We start from the raw sequence: 20,575 nt of genomic DNA on the forward strand, positions 1-20,575 counted from the left end.
AAATATTTTCCTCAAATATCTATGTGCTGTCATTGTGACGTGTTTTGGCACATGGGTCCCACAGAGAGACTAACCAAGACAATGGCTGATGAGCACCATAAAACCGACATTCTGTGTACACACAGAGCCCTGCGGGATGGGACGCGCCCCGTTCCGCTAGAAATGACGTGTTAGGTCACATGGTCAGAAATATATATCCTGGAAGCCATGTTTGATTCTGGCAAGTGTGAGACTCTTACGGTGAAACCCTCGAAGTTATCGGGGAAGTTATGGCGTTGCAGGTTATTCTCACACGAACACACGGACTTGTGAACGTAACGGTGACTGAGTGGCGTATTCGTGGGCGTCATGCTCACTTATTGCCCAAAACCAAGATGGCTGCCTAGTCTTCAGCGCTCCCAGCAGGCAACATTCACCAGTTTTATAACATATCGTATATAGTTCATAGGTGTCTGCCCGTACAGAGAGGGAAGCAGCTGAACCGGCGAGCAACATGGAAAACTCCACCAAAGCACATGTCACCACAGGTAAGGGCACAGACAGGGGGCCACGTGGCCAGCATGTGTTAATGAATTAGCCCCTATAATTTAAATGACCCTGGCTGCAGGAAATAGTTTATATTTACTAAAAGACTGTGTGATGTGTACGTTATCCTATACTGATGGGATAGGGTGGCTTATTTTTGTTTATTATATTAAGGATTATGAAATATTTTTATTATAAAATCCTGGAAGCTGGACCTGCACAATATTAGGTAACTGGGTGTTGAATTCTCTTATGCAAGTGCTGGGTATGCAGGGTTACACAAGAGATCCACTGCTTTAGCCTCTATACTTCTCTGCTGACTGTCTAATAAAGATTTTATTATTCCATATATAATAATAATATAATAAACAGCGGCGTTTATAAATAGAAACCTATCTGCCAGCAGATCGCCCCGTCTAGTCGCCCGTCTCTCCTGCTGTAAAGACTCAAACCTTAATCAGTCGTTGGTCTTATCTTAGATTCAGGAGCCGTACGTCTATCCCATGCATATTTAAATCCTCTCACTCTACCACTTCTGCTGGGAGGCTGTTCCATCAATCTACCACCCTCTCAGAAAAGTGAAAAATAGAAATTGTTCACATATTGGAAGCCAGGCTAAACAGATTTAGATACTAGTGAAAATTATATAAGAAAATTGACGTGTCCTCTGTGTGATATAACACATGCCTGTATCCTGTGGAAGGCTAGAGTGTTTCTAAGCACCGTGTTATAGTTCTAGGTATAAGTCTAACATGCTGCCACATGTAAAGCATGGCCCAGGGGCCGTATGTTACGTAGCAAACTGCCGCATGATGCTCGAGGACTCTACAATCCGAGATGAGTTCTGGGGCACATTTTAACAAAAAGTATTATAAAATCATGAAGAGGGGTAGATACATAAATTAACTCCCCAACCGCCCCCCTGTACAGGTGATTACAGGTAAGGGAGGGGTATATTTTGGGAGAGCTGACCGTATTTAAATGCTGTCTTTCAGTCTCTCTCGTGGAAAGCAGCTCAAACCCCTCGGGGTTCCAGCTAGTGAGCAGCTACCAAACGAATCGCATAGGAGACCCGTCGGACCTGGTGGAACTGGCTCATCAGGTTCAGAAGGTAAGCGTCCCGAGCGCCTTTACTCGGATCTGCCGCCCCGGGAACCGCTGCCCGATTCTCACGCCGACGCCATACAGAAACCTTTATTCCAGAAATGTATCCGTCGCAGGATCAAATAATGTTACATTTACTGCATTCATCAAAGGGACGCCTTCAACATTGAAAAACATCTACTCGTTACCATGGTGATTAGACCACTTCTGAAACTTTGCATCAGAATGAGGGCAATGGGTCCACGCCGGCTCCCTAAACCATACAGAATTTTATAGGTTAAAGACTTTCCTTTTTATGACCGGAGATAACTTCCCACGCGGTGACTTTTTTTTTTGTTATCGCGCCTCCAGTAATAGACGTGCGATCTCGCTTATAGTTAACGAAAGCTTTTCTCGTGGTTTTGGAGCGAGGTCGCGCACGTCAATACAGGAACGGTGAGAAATAATCAGGAACAGTGCGGGAACATTTCAGAAGATTCAATTAGAGAAAATAGCCTGCAGCTTAACCCCTTCAGGACCGGGATTTTTAAGCTAGGGTGTCGCTAAAGGACCGGAGCCGTTTTTGTGTTTTTGCCATGTCTTTCTTCAACTGTAATTTCTCTCTTATCAATCGGTGCACCCACACAAATCATATATTGTTTTTTTCAGCACAAGTAGGGCTTTCATTTGAAACCATAGTAAGCTGGGTAGTACATTGTTTTGTTTGAAAAAAACTGGAAAAAGTGGGGAAAAAATGAAAAAAAAACGCATTTTTTTACAGTTTTGTATACATACAAATTGTACACACATTAAACCAATGGGAAAAAATTATCCCAAATATATTCATTAAGTTGTCCTGATTTGGAAACCACCCAACATGGCCAGGATTTTTATCTATTTTGACCAGTATAGGGCAAATATTGCAAGGCATGCATCACGTTTTTGAAATTTAATTTTTTTCAAATTTGGCATGGTAGTCTAATAACTGCAATAGTTGTCACAAATACTGACTATCCCCCCAAAATTATATGTTTATGAAAAGTAGATAAGTCAAGGTGTACAACTAGGGTCATTTTGACACTTTTCAAACAGGGATTTTATCGCCAATTGCTGCCAAATTTTGAGGTATTTTTATATTTTTTGGTTTTTTTTTTGCATATGTTGCAATGTTGCTTTAGATTTTATATTATATTTTGTATAGAATATGTGCAACTGCAGAACAAAACACCAAATTGTGTTCACCAACATCCCCCGGTTCCAACAAGGCCTCACATGCATGGTTCATGCATTTTTTGAGGAAGCTATGAGGGCAAAACTGGAACATGTGTATTTTCGTTTTCACATTTGGAATTTTCAGAAATTGGTTTCCTGGGCCCATATCCCATTTGGGACATTTTGGAAGCCCCCTGCTGTAAATTACCCCATAAAAGTATATATTTATGAACAGTAGACAAGTCAAGGTGTTCAACTAGGGTAGTTTTGACAGTTTTCAGCTAGCCTTTTCTTCACTGATGTCTGCCAAAGTTCACGGAAAATTTATTTTATTGCGTTTTTAACAAATACATTTCAATGTTAAAATTTATTTCTTGCACAGCATATGTGCAACAGTGGAAGAAAGCACCACATTTTGTTCACCAACACCCCCCGGTTCCAACACGGCCTCACATGCATGGTTCATGCATTTTTTGAGGAAGCCATGAGGCCATAACTGGAACATGCGCAAGTTTTCAGAAATTGGTTTCCTGGGCCCATATCCCATTTGGGACATTTTGGAAGCCCCCCCACTGTAAATTACCCCATAAAAGTATATATTTATGAACAGTAGACGAGTCAAGGTGTTCAACTAGGGTAGTTTTGACAGTTTTCAGCCAGCCATTTCTTCACTGATGTCTGCCAAACTTCACAGGGAAATTATTTTATTGCGTTTTTAACGCATACATTTCAATGTTGCAATTTATTTCTTGCACAGCATATGTGTAACACTGGAAAAAAAACACCACATTTTGTTCACCAACACCCCCCGGTTCCAACAAGGCCTCACATGCATGGTTCATGTATTTTTTGAGGAAGCTATGAGGGCAAAACTGGAACATGTGTATTTACATTTTTTTAAATATTTTTTTTCATCAGATTACTTGTAAGTGACAGGTTTAGGCCGCTGACATCAATCAGGGAGACCGATCAATAATCAGCGACTTAAAATGTCACCGACAAGTGATCAGGTAATAATTATGATTTTTTCATTTATTAATAATTTGTGTTTTTTTCATAATTACCCTAGATGACCCCTCTCTCTTTGTAGAGCAGGGTCATCCGTGGGCTGCCATAATGATCCGATCACTCCTATTGTCCAGGAGTGATCTGATCAGCCCAGCATTTGACCTGGAAGCACCCTGGACTTTCAGGTCAGTGCTGTTATTTTTTTTTTATTATTATTATTATTTTATTATTTTTTTTTTAATTTATTTATTTTTTTACATTTTTTTTTATTATTATTTTTTACATTATATTTTTTTAACTCTTTCAATGCTGATGCTCCATTGAAGCACAGCATTGATTGATATTTAGTCCCCACAAGCTTGTGGGGACTAATATTAACCCCTGCAATGCTGCGATGGGGGTCATACACAATCGCAGCATTGAAGGGGTTAATTGAGGAAGAGGGGGGTAGGGGTTAACTGAGGAAGGGTGGGGGTGGGGGAGGTCTGGTCTCCACACTCATGTGGAGACCAAAGAACCCTGTCTCCCTGTCCCTGAAGCTGCCTCTGGCAGCTGGGACACAATCTCCAATAGACTGGAGATTGTAGGGGAGGAGTCTCTCTGATCAGTCCTACAGGACTGATCAGAGGACTTCTGGGGGCTCGTTTTTGCTGTTGCTGGTCTGCCTGGAAGCTTCCAGGCAGACCACCAGCAGCAGAACCCCCTAAAAAACGGGAATTTACCCCTTCAATGCCGCGATGGCGGCATTGAATGCCGCGATGGCGGCATTGAAGGGGTTAACGCTGCACTGACGCTCTCATGGAGCGATCAGGCAGCAGGGGAGTGTTGGATCAGGTCCCCACACTTGTGTGGGGACCCATTCAATACCCCCCCCCCTTCCCTGAAGCTGCCTGTGGCAGCTGAAACCGCGATTGCAGATTTTTCTGCAATTGCAGTTTCTGCCTAGAGAATCACTCCGTGGGAGGGATCGTGGGCTTGGGGGCGGGCTTAGACAGGCTGTGCTGTCTGCCCAGGAGTCCTGGGCAGACAGCAGCAGCAGCGCCCCCACGATCACCGCGATTGTGGTGATGTGGGGGCGTTTTTTGGAGGAGACGTACCTGGTACGTCCCGGTCTACCGGTGACTGTTAACCAGGAAGTACCAGGTACGTCCCGGTACTGAAGGGGTTAAACCATACGCTATTTACCGATAGATATATACACCGGCTTATTCTTGCCTCAGACCCCCCCCCCGGCTGTAAAACCGGAAGCCCTACGGTTCCCATGCGCCATGCCGTTGGGCTCGTCTTAGATTCAGGAGCCGTATGCCTATCTCATGCGTGTTTAAATCCCCTCGCTGTATTAGCCTCTACCACTTCTGCTGGGAGGCTGCTCCACTTATCTACCACCCTCTCAGTAACATAAAACCCTTCGCATTGTTTAAACTCAGCATATGGAATGTAAATGAAGCATTGTTTCATTAACTGAAAAACAGGCTAATCGTCTATTTAATAACTTAACAGGGACCGTGGCGGTTCTTCCCGCTTCCAGGGAAAACCTAGCAAGAGAAATAATATTATTCCCAGCCGTAACAATCCCGCGTAAACGTTTGTTATTATTTAGAGGGTTAAATAAGATCCTGAAGTATTTCCACACCTGGAGGAATAGGGCTGCTATTAACCCTTTTATGGATTAGATGTGTGTTCGCTGTGTTGCACAGAAAGAGTTAAGGACGCAGCGCATGGTACGGAGAAGTGTTTTCTTTGCGCGACGCGTGGACCCGCAACGTAGGCATTTATAAACCGAAACGCTTTGTTCTCTTACTAGTCTTTTTGTCACGAAAGGCGGCCAATGTTTAGGACTTTAGGCTATGAGATTCCTGCGATATGGAAAAATCTCCGGGATTATATACAACCACATAACATTAATACAGCCGTGCTACATTATCCACGTGTGTTATTGTGCTTAAAAATAAATACATTCCATGACAAACCTAGAATTGGCCCCCGTGTAAAGCCTCAAACCTTAATCAGTTGTTGGTCTCGTCTTAGATTCAGCAGCCGTATGCCTATCCCATGCATGTTTAAATCCCCTCACTGTATTACCCTCTACCACTTCTGCTGGGTGGCTGTTGCATTTGGCTACCCCTCTCTTTGTAACATCATTAGAAAGATAGAAACCTACCTGTGCTCCAAGAGGTTTATCTTGCAAGATCCTGGGTTTAAAATGCCGCAGGAACAGAACATTTGTAAAAAAAAAAATATATATATATATATCAAATGCGTGGTTACCGTCCCTTTAACAAGAAAGGGATTGAATGTCCGGTTTCTGCTCGTTTCTGAACATTTTACATTTTTATAATCTTTTCTCGTCCGCAGGCCGACGACTTTATCAGAGCAAACGCCTGCAACCGGTTGACGGTTATCGCTGAGCAGATTCGGATGTTACAGCAACAAGCGAGACAGGTAAGCAATACGATGGCGCTGGGAAAAGTCTTATAGTGGGAAAGGTGATTATTTATTAAAGAAAGATTAATGGGCAGCGGAACGCTCCTGCAAATAATAACTGCTGTGATTATTCATTGTGTTTAAAGGGACGCTGCAGCCATCATACCGACTCTAATGCATCCAACAGCTGGGAGGTCCCTTTAAATGTTTTTTTTTTCTCCCTTCCAAGTGCAGGGGGGGGGGGGAATCGCGCAGAATCCCCCCCCCCCCCTATACATTTGCCCCTTTCTCTACCCCAGTTATTTTCCATGCAGGACCTCCAGTCCAGCTGGGCGAGCACTGTGGAGACCCCTGTAAACATGCGAGCGCTCTCCCGCAACCCTTTGGCTGCTAAGACTCTGGTACTCAGCCGCTGCCCAAATCCGTACGTTGCTCCCTTCTTGACTTTCTTTCCTATTTTTAGGTGTTGGAGGAAGCGAAACGCGATGCTGATTTACACCACGCAGCTTGCAACGTCGTCAAGAAACCGGGGAATATTTATTACCTCTACAAAAGGGAAAGCGGCCAGAGGTATTTCTCCATCCTTTCACCAAAGGTACGAATGTTACAGCTTTCCTATCTACATCAAATATTTTCAGATTATGTCTTTATAAAAAAAAAAGACGTTCTTGTCTTAACGGGGCAACAAAGCTTATAAAAGAAGTCTTACTTGGGTTAGAATTTATCTCTAATCTGAACCGTGGGTTTTGTAGACCTCCTTGCCCGTTACGGGCAGCCACAGTGTCGCAGCTCTTCTGTATTTTCCCAGCGATCGTCTGCAGGAATGAACTTGCGTCTTCTCTCTCTTATTTAGGAGTGGGGGTCAAGCTGTCCGCACGAATTCCTGGCTGCCTACAAGCTTCAGCACGACATGTCTTGGACGCCCTTTGAGAACATCGAAAAGAGAGACGCTGAAATTAACATTATCGACAAACTCCTCAACGAGCAGACTGCGCTTCCATCGAGCGCCGAGCCTAATTTTAGAGGACTGACAAACTAATCCGACGGGGGCCACCTTCCAGTCCAAAGAATTTTAAGGATCTGAATGCGCGACGCCGAGGTCAGAGTACTGTGACGCAAGGACACGGGGCGAGTTTCTGGATTAAAGGATCCGGATGACCCTCGCCCACTCGCCTTAATCCATAAACGTTATTCCTCCACACCCAGAACCCCTCTTTCAGTGCAAAATGAGTGATATCCGTGCTTTAATTGTGAAATATAATCTGCTTTGTATTTGCGACTTTCCTTTAAATTTTAGAATTAAAAGGACGGTTCTTGAGAGGTCAAATTTATTTCATTTTTTACTTAATGGTTTGTTTGGGGAATTTCTCTGTTTTGATAGAAATCTACGTATCAGACCTACTCGTGCTTTACCCTATACACTACGCAACCATCATCTCCCCATCAACACACAACTCCGTTTAAAGGGGGATTGTCACATTCCAGACTTTCCAATTACGGCTTTTCCCTTAAGTATTTGTTTGGAAAAATCGCTATTACCAGAGGCTCTTGTGCATTCAAAGACGATGCATGTAGACTCGAGGAAGCCGGGCTACGGCTTTATGGGATTCCAAGACGGTATTAACTTGGATCACGGGAAACATACGTTAAGTGTATATAGCTGCGTAAGGCAGGCATGAGCTGATCCAAACGCCTTAGAGTAGAGCCGTCTCAAACTTTTTTTTTTTTTTTGTAATTTTAGACTGCCTTAGTTGTTTGGGATCCTGATATTAGGAAGAATAATCTTAAATAAAGCATTATATGGCATGAAAGGTCTCCATTTTGCCCCCAAGTGCGAAACCTCAGCCTTATACGTAATAAATTGCGTCTGCTCTCTTTTAACCTTTTATTTCAGTACTCTGACTAGAGGTCGTGAAGATAGTACAACCTTGCCATGGTATTAAGCAAGATGAGAACTTCTTAGATTGGCGCTAGAGCTGGGGTGTCCAACCTGCGGCCCTCCAGCTGCTGCCGGTCTACATCTCCCATCCTCCTCAGCCAGCCCCTTAGCTGAAATGGGAGATGTAGTCTCCCGCAGGTTGGATGCCCCTGCCCTAGAGGTTCACCACTTTTAGATTTGTTCAGCTATATATTTCTAGTTCTTCATTGACCCACACGGATGAAAGCAAATCAGATTTCTACTTGCAGTTTGTTAACAATTCTCAGAGGTTTATGGTCTCGTTGGACTTTAAAACAAAATTCAAGAACAGAGGGTAGGACAAATTTCAGGATGCTTTCGCTCCTGTGAAAAAAAACCTTTCATGATTTATATTTATGTGGTATAAGTGGGTAGTTCTTCTCAATTTGGGATATTTTAGTTATTTTTTTGTATAACTTTAACAAGCGGTTTGAAAAGCCAGAACCCCAACAGGGAAAAACAATCTAGAATACCAGAAACATGCGCGGAGATTGATCTGAATGTGTATTTGAGTTACGGGATTTCCACCGACACGTACTGGGCTCTTCAACAGGACATAAATGGTAAGTGTTACATCGAAGATATGACCGTAACTGCACCCAGCCCTGAAAACCATCAACCACCTACAGGGGCACTATTTTACCACGAGACATCTCTGGGGTGTGAGTTTGGACCATACTGCCCCCTGCAGACCAGGTATAGACTTTCACCCGTCTTCAAAAAACATACAGCTATCAATTTGTTGAATCTATCCAAAAAAAAAAAAAAAAGGCAAAACCCCAACACTTATCACTTGGTATCAAAGACAGTTTTAAAATTACTTTAGGGAGTATATATAAAGATTTTTTTTATTATTTATACTTAAAGTATAAATTTTATACTTAATACTTTTTTCTTGCAGTCCATATCGTCAAATTATAAAAACATTATCATTACAGAAAATGTAATCAGTCAATTTTATCATTAAGGCCTGGATTCATGCCTCTCAGATGTACAAGTTTAGTGCAAACAAACAACAACAGCCCCCGCCGACCCCAAAGTTACTTCTGTGATGTGATTTCGAGCAGGTGAGAGTTCAAATACGGCAGCAGGTTCCAGTGATCAGTCCTGATACAGAACCGTGCGACGTCCTCCTTGCTGTTAACTCTCATTAATATGTGAAACCGCGGGGGCACAAATATACCGATTTCGAATACACCCGCATTGTAAGAAGCAACGAACCCGGGAAAATAAGATTGTACGAGATCGTACAGACATTTTTCTGGCATCTCGTAGCAAAAAATGCTTTCCTCGCACCGATTCGATGGCTCTGGTTGAAAGGCAGACCACAGTTTGTCAAAGAGCTCACAGCGGGAGTTCGTAGGCCAAGAAGCCGGTAATGGCAGCGGCAAAAACATTTCAGGAAAAGCGATGCGAAGCGGGTCCAGCTTTGTGTTGTACGTAAGACCATCCAGAGTTCCATACGTGGCGTTTACCAGCAAGAACGATGGGTAAGGTTCTTTTGGCACTAGATTAAAAGTAACAACCGGTGGCTTCTGATCGACAAAGAGACAAGGAACATTAATATCACTTAAAGGTTCGAAACTGGAATCTGTCCCCTCAAACCGGAGGACGATACAAAACAGTTGGTGGTTCTTGGGCTCAACGTCTCCTTTGAACGACAAGTAATATTTCATGGCGAGGAAGGAAGAACTCTGATGATCCAACTGTTCGTAATATTCTTGGAGGGAACGTTCACCGGATACACTTTCTACCGTAGTGGTTTCAGAGCAGAAAGGAAAAACGCTTTCGTCTTCCGGAACTTTACTCAACTGAAGAGTTATATTTTCTGTGTTGTGGATGGTCAGTAGAGTAGAGAAGTTCTCGCTTTCGGTCATAATGGAAGATAGGGACCTTGCTTTGGTCTGGTTTCCGGCTGGTGACATGGTCAATATTTTCTTGAGTTTATCACCGGAGACATTTGTGAGAAGGATGTAGTAGAGCCGCGCACGGTCTTGGATGTCAATATCTTCAAAATGGTGCATCAGGTACTGCAGGAGGTCTGCGAGGGGCACGAAGACCGAGTCGAGCTGTTGATGCTGTAGGACATTCTTGCAAACGGACAATACAGCGTTGCCCGTTCTCCAATCTCCTTGTTGGCAGATTCCTGAATGGAAAGCTACTCGCTTTAGAAAGAGGACTGTGCTTCTCTGGGTAATTGTATTGTCCTGGGCAACCCTCGAAAGAACTTTAAGGTGCCAACCGAGGTCCTTGAGATTGACTTTATCAACGGGAAGATCGACTATTTGGTTTTGTAAGGCCTTTGACAAAGAGACTGGCCAAGAATGGAACTCTAGCAATATCTGGGTCTGGTTGATGAGGTTAATAAAATAAGCTGCTAAGGAACTACGATCCTTATACAGTTCCAGAAGGCTCTTTGTTAAATTTTCCATATGCTTGTCGCAATAATTAAAATACCGCACGAACAGATAGACAGCACGAAAAAACGTAGATATAATCTCACGGCTTCCGCTCTGGTGAACCATGCTATAAAGCGACATGAGGTGCTCGAAAAGAAACCCTATGCCCTTCTCCGAATGAAACCCTTCGTTTTCCAGATAGACCATGCTTAGTAAGTTTTGCCTGCAAAGCATCGTGCTACAGTCATTGAAAACATTAGGGAATAAAGACGACGTCATTTGAACAGTGAGTAGGACGGGCAAGCTCTCGTCTGGGTTGGAATTAAGAGGTCGGTTTTCCGGAAAATGCAACAGACAGTCTAAATAAAATAGTTTCATGGACGTGCTAAGAAGCGGGTGTTGGGTCATTCCCACGAGCCTCTGAAGAAGGAAGTTTTCATCTTCCGCGGTGAACAGGCTATCTGTAAACACGGCCTTCATTTGCAATATGCTGTGAAAAAATGACATGTCCATCGTACCAAATAGTCGCACGAGTTGGGCCTTAAAGATCACCGGTGAAATGGTACGAACCGTGGCCACTATTTGAATTATCTGCCAAAACAGGTTATTCTGACAAACTGGTGTAAGGAGGTAGGAGTCTTCTAAAAGAAGAGCCAAAACCGATTTCAGTTCTTTTGTTTCGGTATTGGAAGGAAGCAAGAGAAGCTGTCCCCCTGACGAAGGTCGCAGATCTAGTGAATTCTCAGTGGAGCTCCAAAAAAAGTTCTTGTTGCTCATCAGCATGGTCTTCAGGGCGCCATTTGACGGACCCTCTCTCTGCGCCAAGACCGCCAGTGCGTTTTTTAACGCGACGCTGTAGAGGATGGTGTACGATTGGTGCGCGCAAGTAACCTCTTGCTGCTGCATGAAGTAAAGCGTTTCCAGTCTCTCCGATAGGAAGCCGGGGAAGCAGTTTTCCAGCTCCTTTAGGCATTCGCAAGCCGTGGTGCGCAGCGACCTGTTGGCTGCGCCTTGCTTCTTGTCATTTATATCGGATATTATGTGCATCAGAATAGACGCAAACTCTTGCGCTGCTTTGCAATTCAGGTTGAAGTTATCCGTTGTGATCAAAACGGTCTCTACGGCTAACAGGAGATGGCATCGGAAGGCTACGCTTTTTCCAGAATTCGACAATGGCTTTAAAATATTAATTAGTAACTCGGCGGTGCCTCGGCCGGTACTCTGGTCTGGACACAGGAAGGTAGGGAACTCCAAAAAGAGGTTTAGCATTAAAATCTGAAATGAAAAAGCAAACACACAAAAACAAAACACTATAATCTGAAAATATAATGTCTGGATCGATATATATATATATGTATATACATTTTTTTTTTGTATCCATGTTGGACGTTCTTTGCCATCTGACTGCTCTAAAACTTCCAAAGTTTATTTGCCCCAAGGATATCCAAGAAGGGTGCCTGGGTGATGCCAGTCTGCCAGCATGGCTGCTATCTGCCGATTTCTTGCAGGAAGAATATGGAATTTGGGATTCCGCTTGGAACAAGGAGGTGTACAATGTATCCCCCCGCCGCCAATTGCTTAGCCTTTTATTTAATCATGCCGGTATAAGAAACCTACCTTAGTCTGTTCGTATATAGTTTCACTTTTAAGATCTCTCAGTAGCTCATCCAGAAAGTTTTCTCCCGTGACGCTGCATAAAAATGATGTCGGGCCGGCACGAAATGAATTTACGCACTGGACCCAAGCGGCATTGCTTCTCTCTGCCATGGTGCTGAAATATGCAAGGAAATTGAAAGCCATGAATATATAAACGAATATATATATATATATATAGTATAGTTTTTACTAATGCATAACAACTACATCGCCGTGGTTTCAGACCAGAGGAACAGGGACATGCGGTATCTGGCATAATTTCATAAACTTTTAGTGACGCCTGACAGGAACCCAAACTTTAATGTCCGCCCATCAGTATGAAGTGCATTGGTGACAATCGGCCATGGCCGTAGAGAACAATTCAGGGGCAAACTGCTAAATGCGGTGCAACCAATAAGCGCACGCCACCGGTTTCCATGGAGACTGCCCCACTTTGTCCCCAAATCATTATTTATAACAATGCAAACTTAATTCATTGAAATGTATCACTACAATGTTTGTTTGGAAACAGTTACATAAGTTTTTGCCAAAAAAAAAACTTATTTTTTTTTTTTTTGCAGTCATAATTTTCTAACACTCTCCATTACAAAGTATTACCTTGGGGTTTATTCAGTTAGTCGGGGGACAAAATCCAGCCCCAGTGCTGGCACATGGACTGCGTAAGACCAGCTATAAAACAATTAATAATAATATGAAAGTACTGAGGAAGAAGCTGACATCCACATGACAGGAAGTGACGCACACGACTACGCCATCTTTGATTGGGGCATTCTCGCCCTTGAGAGGAGTGCCTGAAGGCCAAATAATAAGAGAAATAAACAAATATATATGTTCAGAGGGTGCAAAAGGTATTCTCGGCTTCACACAGGTGGCATGCCAAGGATAGGAACGTTTGTATCCTTCGTATTCGCGTTCTCTCCTTGCCCAAATCAAAGATGGCCACCGCCGCACCCTGTCTGCAGTCCTGGATTTGCAGCCGCTTTCACTCACGTAATGGTACTGGGAGGGTGAGGTGACGTCATCACGTAGTGCTGGTCCCTGCCCGTCAGCCCAGGAAACCCTGTGTAGAGCTGCCAACGCCCGGTGGAGAGAAGGGGGAACGACTGAGAGGTAAGCGGCGGCTGAAGTGTTCCGTTTACCGAGGGTACCGGCCGTGTTCGGGTATATACACGAGCGGGACTATGTGGGTCCCAGCGGGGAGCGGGTAGGGCGGGACTCGGAACGAGTTTTTAGTTATGTCAACGGCTGTGGCCCGTTACCGGTGGTTAGCATGGCCCTGCGCAGTGTGTGGGGGTCAGGGGCTGTTAATCTGGGCACAGGGACCACCACCTGAAGGCTGCGGGGCAGTTTCAGGCGGGTGTCAGGCCTGGCCTTCCTTGCCCCATGGGTACCGGCTCTCATCCGGGCATTCCAGTGGGTGTTACCTGTGTGCTTTGGGAGGCGCAATCTGTGTGATATTTGGGGTATTTTCATGACGTTTAGGGTATCGGGAACCCCCTTCTTGCCCCGTATTTAAACTGGATGCTGGTAATCTTTGGCTACCTTTAACCCTTTGGTGGCAGGAGGGGGTTAGCAGCTCACTTCCTGCCGGTGAAAGGGTTAAAACCCAAGCAGATCTGGGCAACGGGGACTTTTTACCCACATCCTGCTCGGCAACTCCAATCAGACTCCGACGTCCTCTGGTTACCCTTTTTTTGTTGTGATTTAAAGAGCCTTACTGGCTGAGCATCATGGGAGCGGTAATCCGGGTGCCCCTCGGTGCTTTCCGCTGCCCATCTCAGCACCACTCCTTTGCAGCATTAAAATCCCCGTAAAAAGTAAAGAACGAGTCATTTATATCAATAGGAAATGCTATACTGGGTGCTAATGGGGGGGGGGACTGGCCCTCCCAGTAAACACAGTGGGGGCCCCTGCCGAATGCGGCTGTGTGTTCATTAATCATAATGTTAAAGCAGAGCCCCGAAAATCTGCTTTTATGGTCCATTTTTCTCTAAAACCGAAAATTCAGCGAATGATGGAGGTTTTGTTGGGGGTTGGGGGGGGTGAAGGGCGGAAATGCTGCAGGGAGGAGGCTGGTGGGGGAGGGGAGGAAGGCGGGGCAGGGTCCTATAGGAAGCTGTCACCCAGCATCCATATATTGATGTCTTTTTTTCTTAGAAATCTCAGCTTTTTGGCTCTTACACACTTTGATGCATTGAGCAGCATCTTTGTTTTGTTGAGACCGTTCTGCGCGGGTGAGAATCAGATTCTAGCGTCTGCATTCTTTCCATTGACGAAACATTTATATATTTATACCGAGACCTTTAATACGACGTAAAAAAACGCTCCCCGTTCAATGAACTTTATTCTATTATATCCATTACTATTTTTCCCGGCTGTTCCTTCACTTTTTTTACTTCAGGCATTGATCTTGTAGCGAGGCTTCCTTTTGTGGCTACTTAGTTCTTTTTGTTTTATGTTTGCGAATGTCAGAAGCCGGCAGCGCGATACAATGAGTGCCTAATGCCCCGGCGTGTTTAACCCTTTGAGTATTGTGTTTTAAAAGGCAGCGAAGTACCTGGCAGGAGGGCCTTCAGACTTTAATCTTAGGCCAGGTGGTCTGAGTGTTTTCATCTATATACAGGTAGCGCAATCGAGTCATATTGGAAGAGCCGCGTGAGGTTACCATGAAAATGTGCAGGTTTTGGATGAGCTGTCATTCATAAGTGCACAGAGGCCCTTTATCACTCTCATCACTCCTGTGCTCCAGTAGCCCTTTATCTCTCCCATCACTCCTGGGTTCCAAGGGCCCTTTATCACTCCTGTGCTCCAGTAGCCCTTTATCACTCCCATCACTCCTGGGTTCCAATGGCCCTTTATCACTCCCATCACTCCTGTGTTCCAATGGCCCTTTATCACTCCCATCACTCCTGTGTTCCAATGGCCCTTTATCACTCCCATCACTCCTGTGTTCCAATGGCCCTTTATCACTCCCATCACTCCTGGGTTCCAATGGCCCTCTATCACTCCCATCACTCCTGGCTTCCAGTGGCCCTCTATCACTCCCATCACTCCTGGGTTCCAGTGGCCCTCTATCACTCCCATCACTCCTGGGTTCCAGTGGCCCTCTATCACTCCCATCACTCCTGGGTTCCAATGGCCCTTTATCACTCCCATCACTCCTGGGTTCCAATGGCCCTCTATCACTCCCATCACTCCTGGGTTCCAATGGCCCTCTATCACTCCCATCACTCCTGGGTTCCAATGGGCCTTTATCACTCCCGGGTTCCAATGGCCCTTTATCACTCTCGTCACTCCTGTGTCCCAATGGCACGTTGTGTTCGCTGATCTAAATTTAAAAGGCTGATCGTTAGAAAACCCTTTTGCAGTTATTTGACAGCTAGAAAGTTCCTTGATTTCCATGGAAACAGCAAAGTGACCCCAAACCTTTGAACGTTAGTGTGTGTGTTTTATTTTCTTCTTTATTTCTAAGCCATTAGGGTGACTATAGTTATTTGGAACAGAAATCTAAAAATGTAATTAAATGTTAGTAGCGTGTCGTTATTAAGGCCCTGGTAGGTGTTTTTTGGTGGACTGGATCATTCTGCATTGACAATAAAGACGGCGTTCCGGCATCAGAGCGGCCGTAGTAGTTTTATTACATCTGTCAGCGGTGAACTATTTCGGTTTTAATGCTTTGCTCCTAAGATTCTGGTTGGCTGATGTTGCCGTTTGGTTGCTGTAAACCGTTGCTGTCTGTTTATCTTTTAGTGAATTCCAGCATGAATCTAATGCTTAGGGGGCCGCCCCGGCTGTGCCGAAACATCTCTGCGGGTGTGAATGCCTCGGCGCGTCACGATTACCATAGAGTTGTCTGTTCTTAGTTTGGCCCGTGTTTGTGTACAGCGCGCAGGCATGTTTTAGGGGTTATGGTGCCTTCTGTAGCGTGATGGTTCGATGCTTTGTATGTTATCCCCTTTAAAGCGCTCCGACACATTAAATGTACGTGTTACTGTCTGTGACATCTCCATACTCCCCAGAAGAACATACGTATACTTTCTGGCGTTGGTTGGAAAGGTATAAATGTGGCAGGAAGGTTCCTCTCCTCTGGACATCAGAATTCCAGCTCGCCGGTTGCGTCGGATCTCACGGAGTACAGTGAACACTTTATTGCTTGGTGTCCTGTGTGTGTTACCATTGGCCTCCTGGGAGTTGAGTCCTTGGCCGACGGCCACGGCGGTGCCAGCCAAGGATTATTTATGTGTCCTCCGGGGTCACATCGCCAACATGCATGAGCCTTCTCTGTAATAAGCCGTAGTTTTTCTGATGACTCTTTACTTGTTCCGGTGAGGTTTTGGGGATTGCTCCAGGATTTAAACACAAAGCCGGTCTTCAGCCTCCCGTCATGAGCCTTTCATGCATCATGGGACTTGTAGTCCTGCCAGGTATCGAGAGGCGCTGGTCGGACACAGGGATTCCAGAATGTACCACCCTAAATAGCCTCCGTTACCGAGACCCTGCTATATATTGGCTACTTTGTGAATAAAACCGGGCACGTGCAATAATACTTTAACCTTAATCTGAAGGATCGTGCAGTAAGTTTTAGGCGGCTTTCAAATACGTCTTCAAAGTGAAGGTACCGAGACACTTCTCCAGGTCCCACCATAGAGGACCAACTCCCCCTATGCACCCAGCTGCTTGTTTATACAGCATGATGCAAGAACCCGGGGGGGGGGTGTAGTCATTCAGGGGTAGGTTCCCAGAGGTGTGTATTGGGGGGGTTTGAGTTGACCACCAGTTAAAGCCCACTTTAGTATATTCAGATCCTTTTGACGATGCAGTCATTGCTGTAGGATTCTTTATAGAACCCTGACGGTTTCCTGCTGTTTATAAGTCGGATCCTAATGAAGCAGGGGCTTTTACTTGGCATATCTCATCATGCAGCTGTCTGAGCGGCCCCCGCCGTGCAGCCGTTTATCTGAATATATTTCAGATTTATTTTATTAGCTCCCGAGGCAGAGCTCGTCTCCCGTTTTTTTTTTAATTTCGTGATTACGGCATTTGGTGCGATAAGAAGCAAGAACGCGAAGGGACATCGGGTATTTAACCGCTTGAGCGCCTCGTTAAGTCTTTTGCCGATCAAAGGATGCGGATTTTGTGGATTTCCCCTCCAATGCAGAGACGTACAATTGAGCTGCAGCATGTCGGGGGTCCGGCTTCCTGGCCTTGACATTTTCGCAGCTATTGTTTTTCGAGGGCATCCTCTTGTTTAGGGTCCCGTGTCCTGCATCCGAGAGTAAAGGGTTGCAGGGAAATGATTGTCTTCTGTGAAAATGTCCCGTTAATCAGCGCTTCGCAAAGCCCAGAGTCCGGAAGCTGCGACTCCAAGCAGTCTGTTTTGTATTTTAGCCAATTTATGCCCTGAACCTAATGTCTCATATGTGCTCTTTGAGTGTTTGCGGCGGCCAGTAAGGTTTATTCACCAATTGGGTTACTTTGTTGTGACTTCCAATCTTGGCAGGTTTCTTCTACGAAAAGGGCTGAGCTGACCCCGTGTTTCGAGTTGTTTTTTTTTGTTTTTTAGGCGTATTGATGTAAATAGCGAAATGGTGAGATTTCTCAATGAAAAAGAAAATGCTACGATGCATGATTTCAGTGACTAATTCGGTTGACGAATCTTCCTAATTGCATAACGAATCCAGTAGGAAGTGCTGCAACGCAAAATAATTTCGTCAAAAAACAAAAAGCTTGCAAAATCGTACAGTGCGCGGTAAAGGAAACCTCTAGAACAGGACTAGACATATCCTGGGTGCAGGGTAGTCACGGCTTCTAAAAGGATCCGGCACCAAGCCGGTTTACTTTACTGTTGCAAAGACTTGGACCTTCATCAGTCGTTGGTCTTGTCTTAGATTCAGGCGCCGTATGCCGATCCCATGCATGTTTAAGCTTAAAGATGCCGGTATTTTCTCTTCGACCCACACAGGTGGCTTTAAAAAATCTTTTATATACAGTAACACGAACTTATATACGTTTCTATCAGAGCATACATCTAGGCTTGGGGAATCCATGTGATCTGATAATGGATTGGCATGGTCTGCAGATCGCCTATTGATGCCTGGAGGGCTTCACATTCTGTCTTTTGAAACTTAAGATGAGTTTGTCGTTTTTTTTTTTTTAATGATGTCTTCATGATGTTCATCCTTTGTTGGAAATTTTGTGCACAGTGGATATAATCCTGGAATCCTGCGGGCAGGGACATGTCCACTTCATGGGTAACTGTTTGGGAGGCAGCTAACTGCGTGTAAACGCGGGCGTCTCCCTCCTGAAATGACTTAAACCTGCACGGTGTTTCATGATACTATTTCCCAACGTTAACCGGTTGGCAGTCATGATGCCCGTGCCGGCGCCTCGTTAAAGGAGCTGCTTTTCAGCAGAGAATAAATCCTGTTTTACGTCTTTTCTTTTTTTTTTTCTTTTTCTTAAAGTGATAGTTTTCAGCGTATTGGCCGTTAGAAAGGGCCAGGAGACTTTCCGTGTTTTATCTTTATTGTGTGGTGGTTTCCAACAAGGAAGGCATGGTTTAGTCTGACCAAGCAAGTTGGACTGGTTTTTTATTTAGTGTTTTAAAGTACTCGTAATTCCATCGCATGGTCAGAAAAACACTGAAAAGTCTACGTATTGTAAAGCGTCCGTTACTGCTGTGACGCAGTACATCCTACGGGGCCCGAATTTGATCAGTCTGGCAATATAGGAGCTGATGGGTGGCTGAGGTGTGATGGGTGGCTGAGGTGTGATGGGTGGCTGAGGTGTGATGGGTGGCTGAGGTGTGATGGGTGGCTGAGGTGTGATGGGTGGCTGAGGTGTGATGGGTGGCTGAGGTGTGATGGGTGGCTGAGGTGTGATGGGTGGCTGAGTGCAGATCATTTGGCTGAGAATTCCACGCGTGTCAGTTTGGTTGTCGGTCTTGCGCTTTGTGAGATAATCCCCATAGTTGTAAAACCCAAGAGAGACTCTCCCCCTTCTAGGGCACCTGAAGAATGGGGTAGAAGAGAGGAATCTGATGTCTTTAGAGGAAGCGGATGCAGAAAGATGACTGAAGTCTGATGTCTCGTATCCACCCCCGACCATCCTCAGGAATGATAAGCATTTGTTAGAATTCAGTTCTTATACATTTTAAAGCAGTTTCTTAGCAACCAGAAAGACGTCCGCGTAATGATTTTCTGGAAGTACAGTATATCTGCTTTACCTGACGGTTTATTTGTATCCTGCGGGCCGGTGCTCTTTATATTTCGCTTTTCCTGCCTTACCAGCAGGTGCTTCTGAAAAGAACTTCTTATCGTGTCTTTGGACCCTCACTGTATTAGCCTCTACCACTTCTGCTGGGAGGCTTTTCCACTTATCTACCTAGGAAACGTAGGTTTGTCGGATACCTTGACGCAGGGGATCCTTTTCGGTGTTATTGATGATGGACCTTTGGGTGGTGGAATAGTTAAAGCCGGAGCTCCTGGGCTTTTCTCCTCTCTGTGTTCAGACGCACGCCCTGGGCGATTCCCTTCCTTTGCACTGTTTGTTAAATCTTTCTATTCTCATCTCTCTAATCACAACCACATGTTTCTCCCCATTTTCTTAAACACACACCAGCGCGTAGCGTGGCGGATAATGCCATTTTTATTTTTTGTCGCCCTTCCTAAATGCGGAGTCTGCACAGCTTTACTCCCGCGGCTCCCGTTGAGTTTTGTTATTCTGTATTACTAAGTTTAATCGGTAATGAGTATTTCGTGTTAAGTTAGTGTAGAAAGCTATAAAAGCTATAGGTCAGGGGTTCTCAAACTGCGGCCCTCCAGCTGCTGCAGGACTACATCTCCCATAATGCTCCTTCAGCTAAGGGGCTGGCTGAGGAGTATGGGAGATGTAGTCCTGCAGCAGCTGGAGGGCCGCAGTTTGAGAACCCCTGCTATAGGTTTTGGGGCAAAAGACAGATCTGCGGATACACGGAAACGTTTAAAGGACGGGTTTATTACTACCGAGGCACGGGGAACACGCCTGGGAAACACAGAACTCTTACAGCGGCTTTTATGTCATTGAACAGATAACCTTTTGCTGTTGAGTTAGTCCCAGGTCAACTCTGCCTCCTCCCGAGGTGTACGAGGTCCTGGTATGAGGCCGCAGCGGCGTTACAAAGTTACCCATTTTTAATATACATTTTTTTCCCCTTAAGCGAGAAGGGGTTAAACGTTACGACGTGACATTCTCTGTTTGCCTTGGTAAAGTCCAAATATTTGAGTTGGTAGATGACACAAGCCGGAGACTTACACCTTGAATGTCACACATT

At 45.0% G+C, this 20,575-nt stretch overlaps 2 protein-coding genes across 2 annotated transcripts; one reads left to right on the forward strand and one right to left on the reverse strand.

Moving 5' to 3' along the window:
• The first annotated feature begins 493 nt into the window (after nt 1–493).
• On the forward strand, nt 494–7,291 carry LOC149286846 (uncharacterized protein C1orf50 homolog). Its single transcript, XM_089493667.1, has 5 exons — nt 494–527; nt 1,521–1,636; nt 6,184–6,270; nt 6,716–6,847; nt 7,106–7,291. The coding sequence occupies exons 1-5, from the start codon at nt 494–496 to the stop codon at nt 7,289–7,291; spliced, it is 555 nt and encodes a 184-aa protein (XP_089349793.1).
• Nucleotides 7,292–9,249: 1,958 nt separating this feature from the next.
• Nucleotides 9,250–12,375, reverse strand: LOC149286847 (AP-5 complex subunit beta-1-like). Its single transcript, XM_089493668.1, has 3 exons — nt 12,226–12,375; nt 9,955–11,883; nt 9,250–9,843 (listed from the first exon to the last, which is right to left on the reverse strand). Exons 1-3 carry the CDS (start codon nt 12,373–12,375, stop codon nt 9,250–9,252), a joined length of 2,673 nt encoding a protein of 890 aa, XP_089349794.1.
• Between the last annotated feature and the right edge of the window lie 8,200 nt (nt 12,376–20,575).

This window comes from Sceloporus occidentalis, unplaced genomic scaffold (assembly GCF_023333645.1).
Source record: "Sceloporus occidentalis isolate IW3139 unplaced genomic scaffold, rSceOcc1.0.p SCAF_66, whole genome shotgun sequence".
Classification (NCBI taxonomy): domain Eukaryota; kingdom Metazoa; phylum Chordata; class Lepidosauria; order Squamata; family Phrynosomatidae; genus Sceloporus; species Sceloporus occidentalis.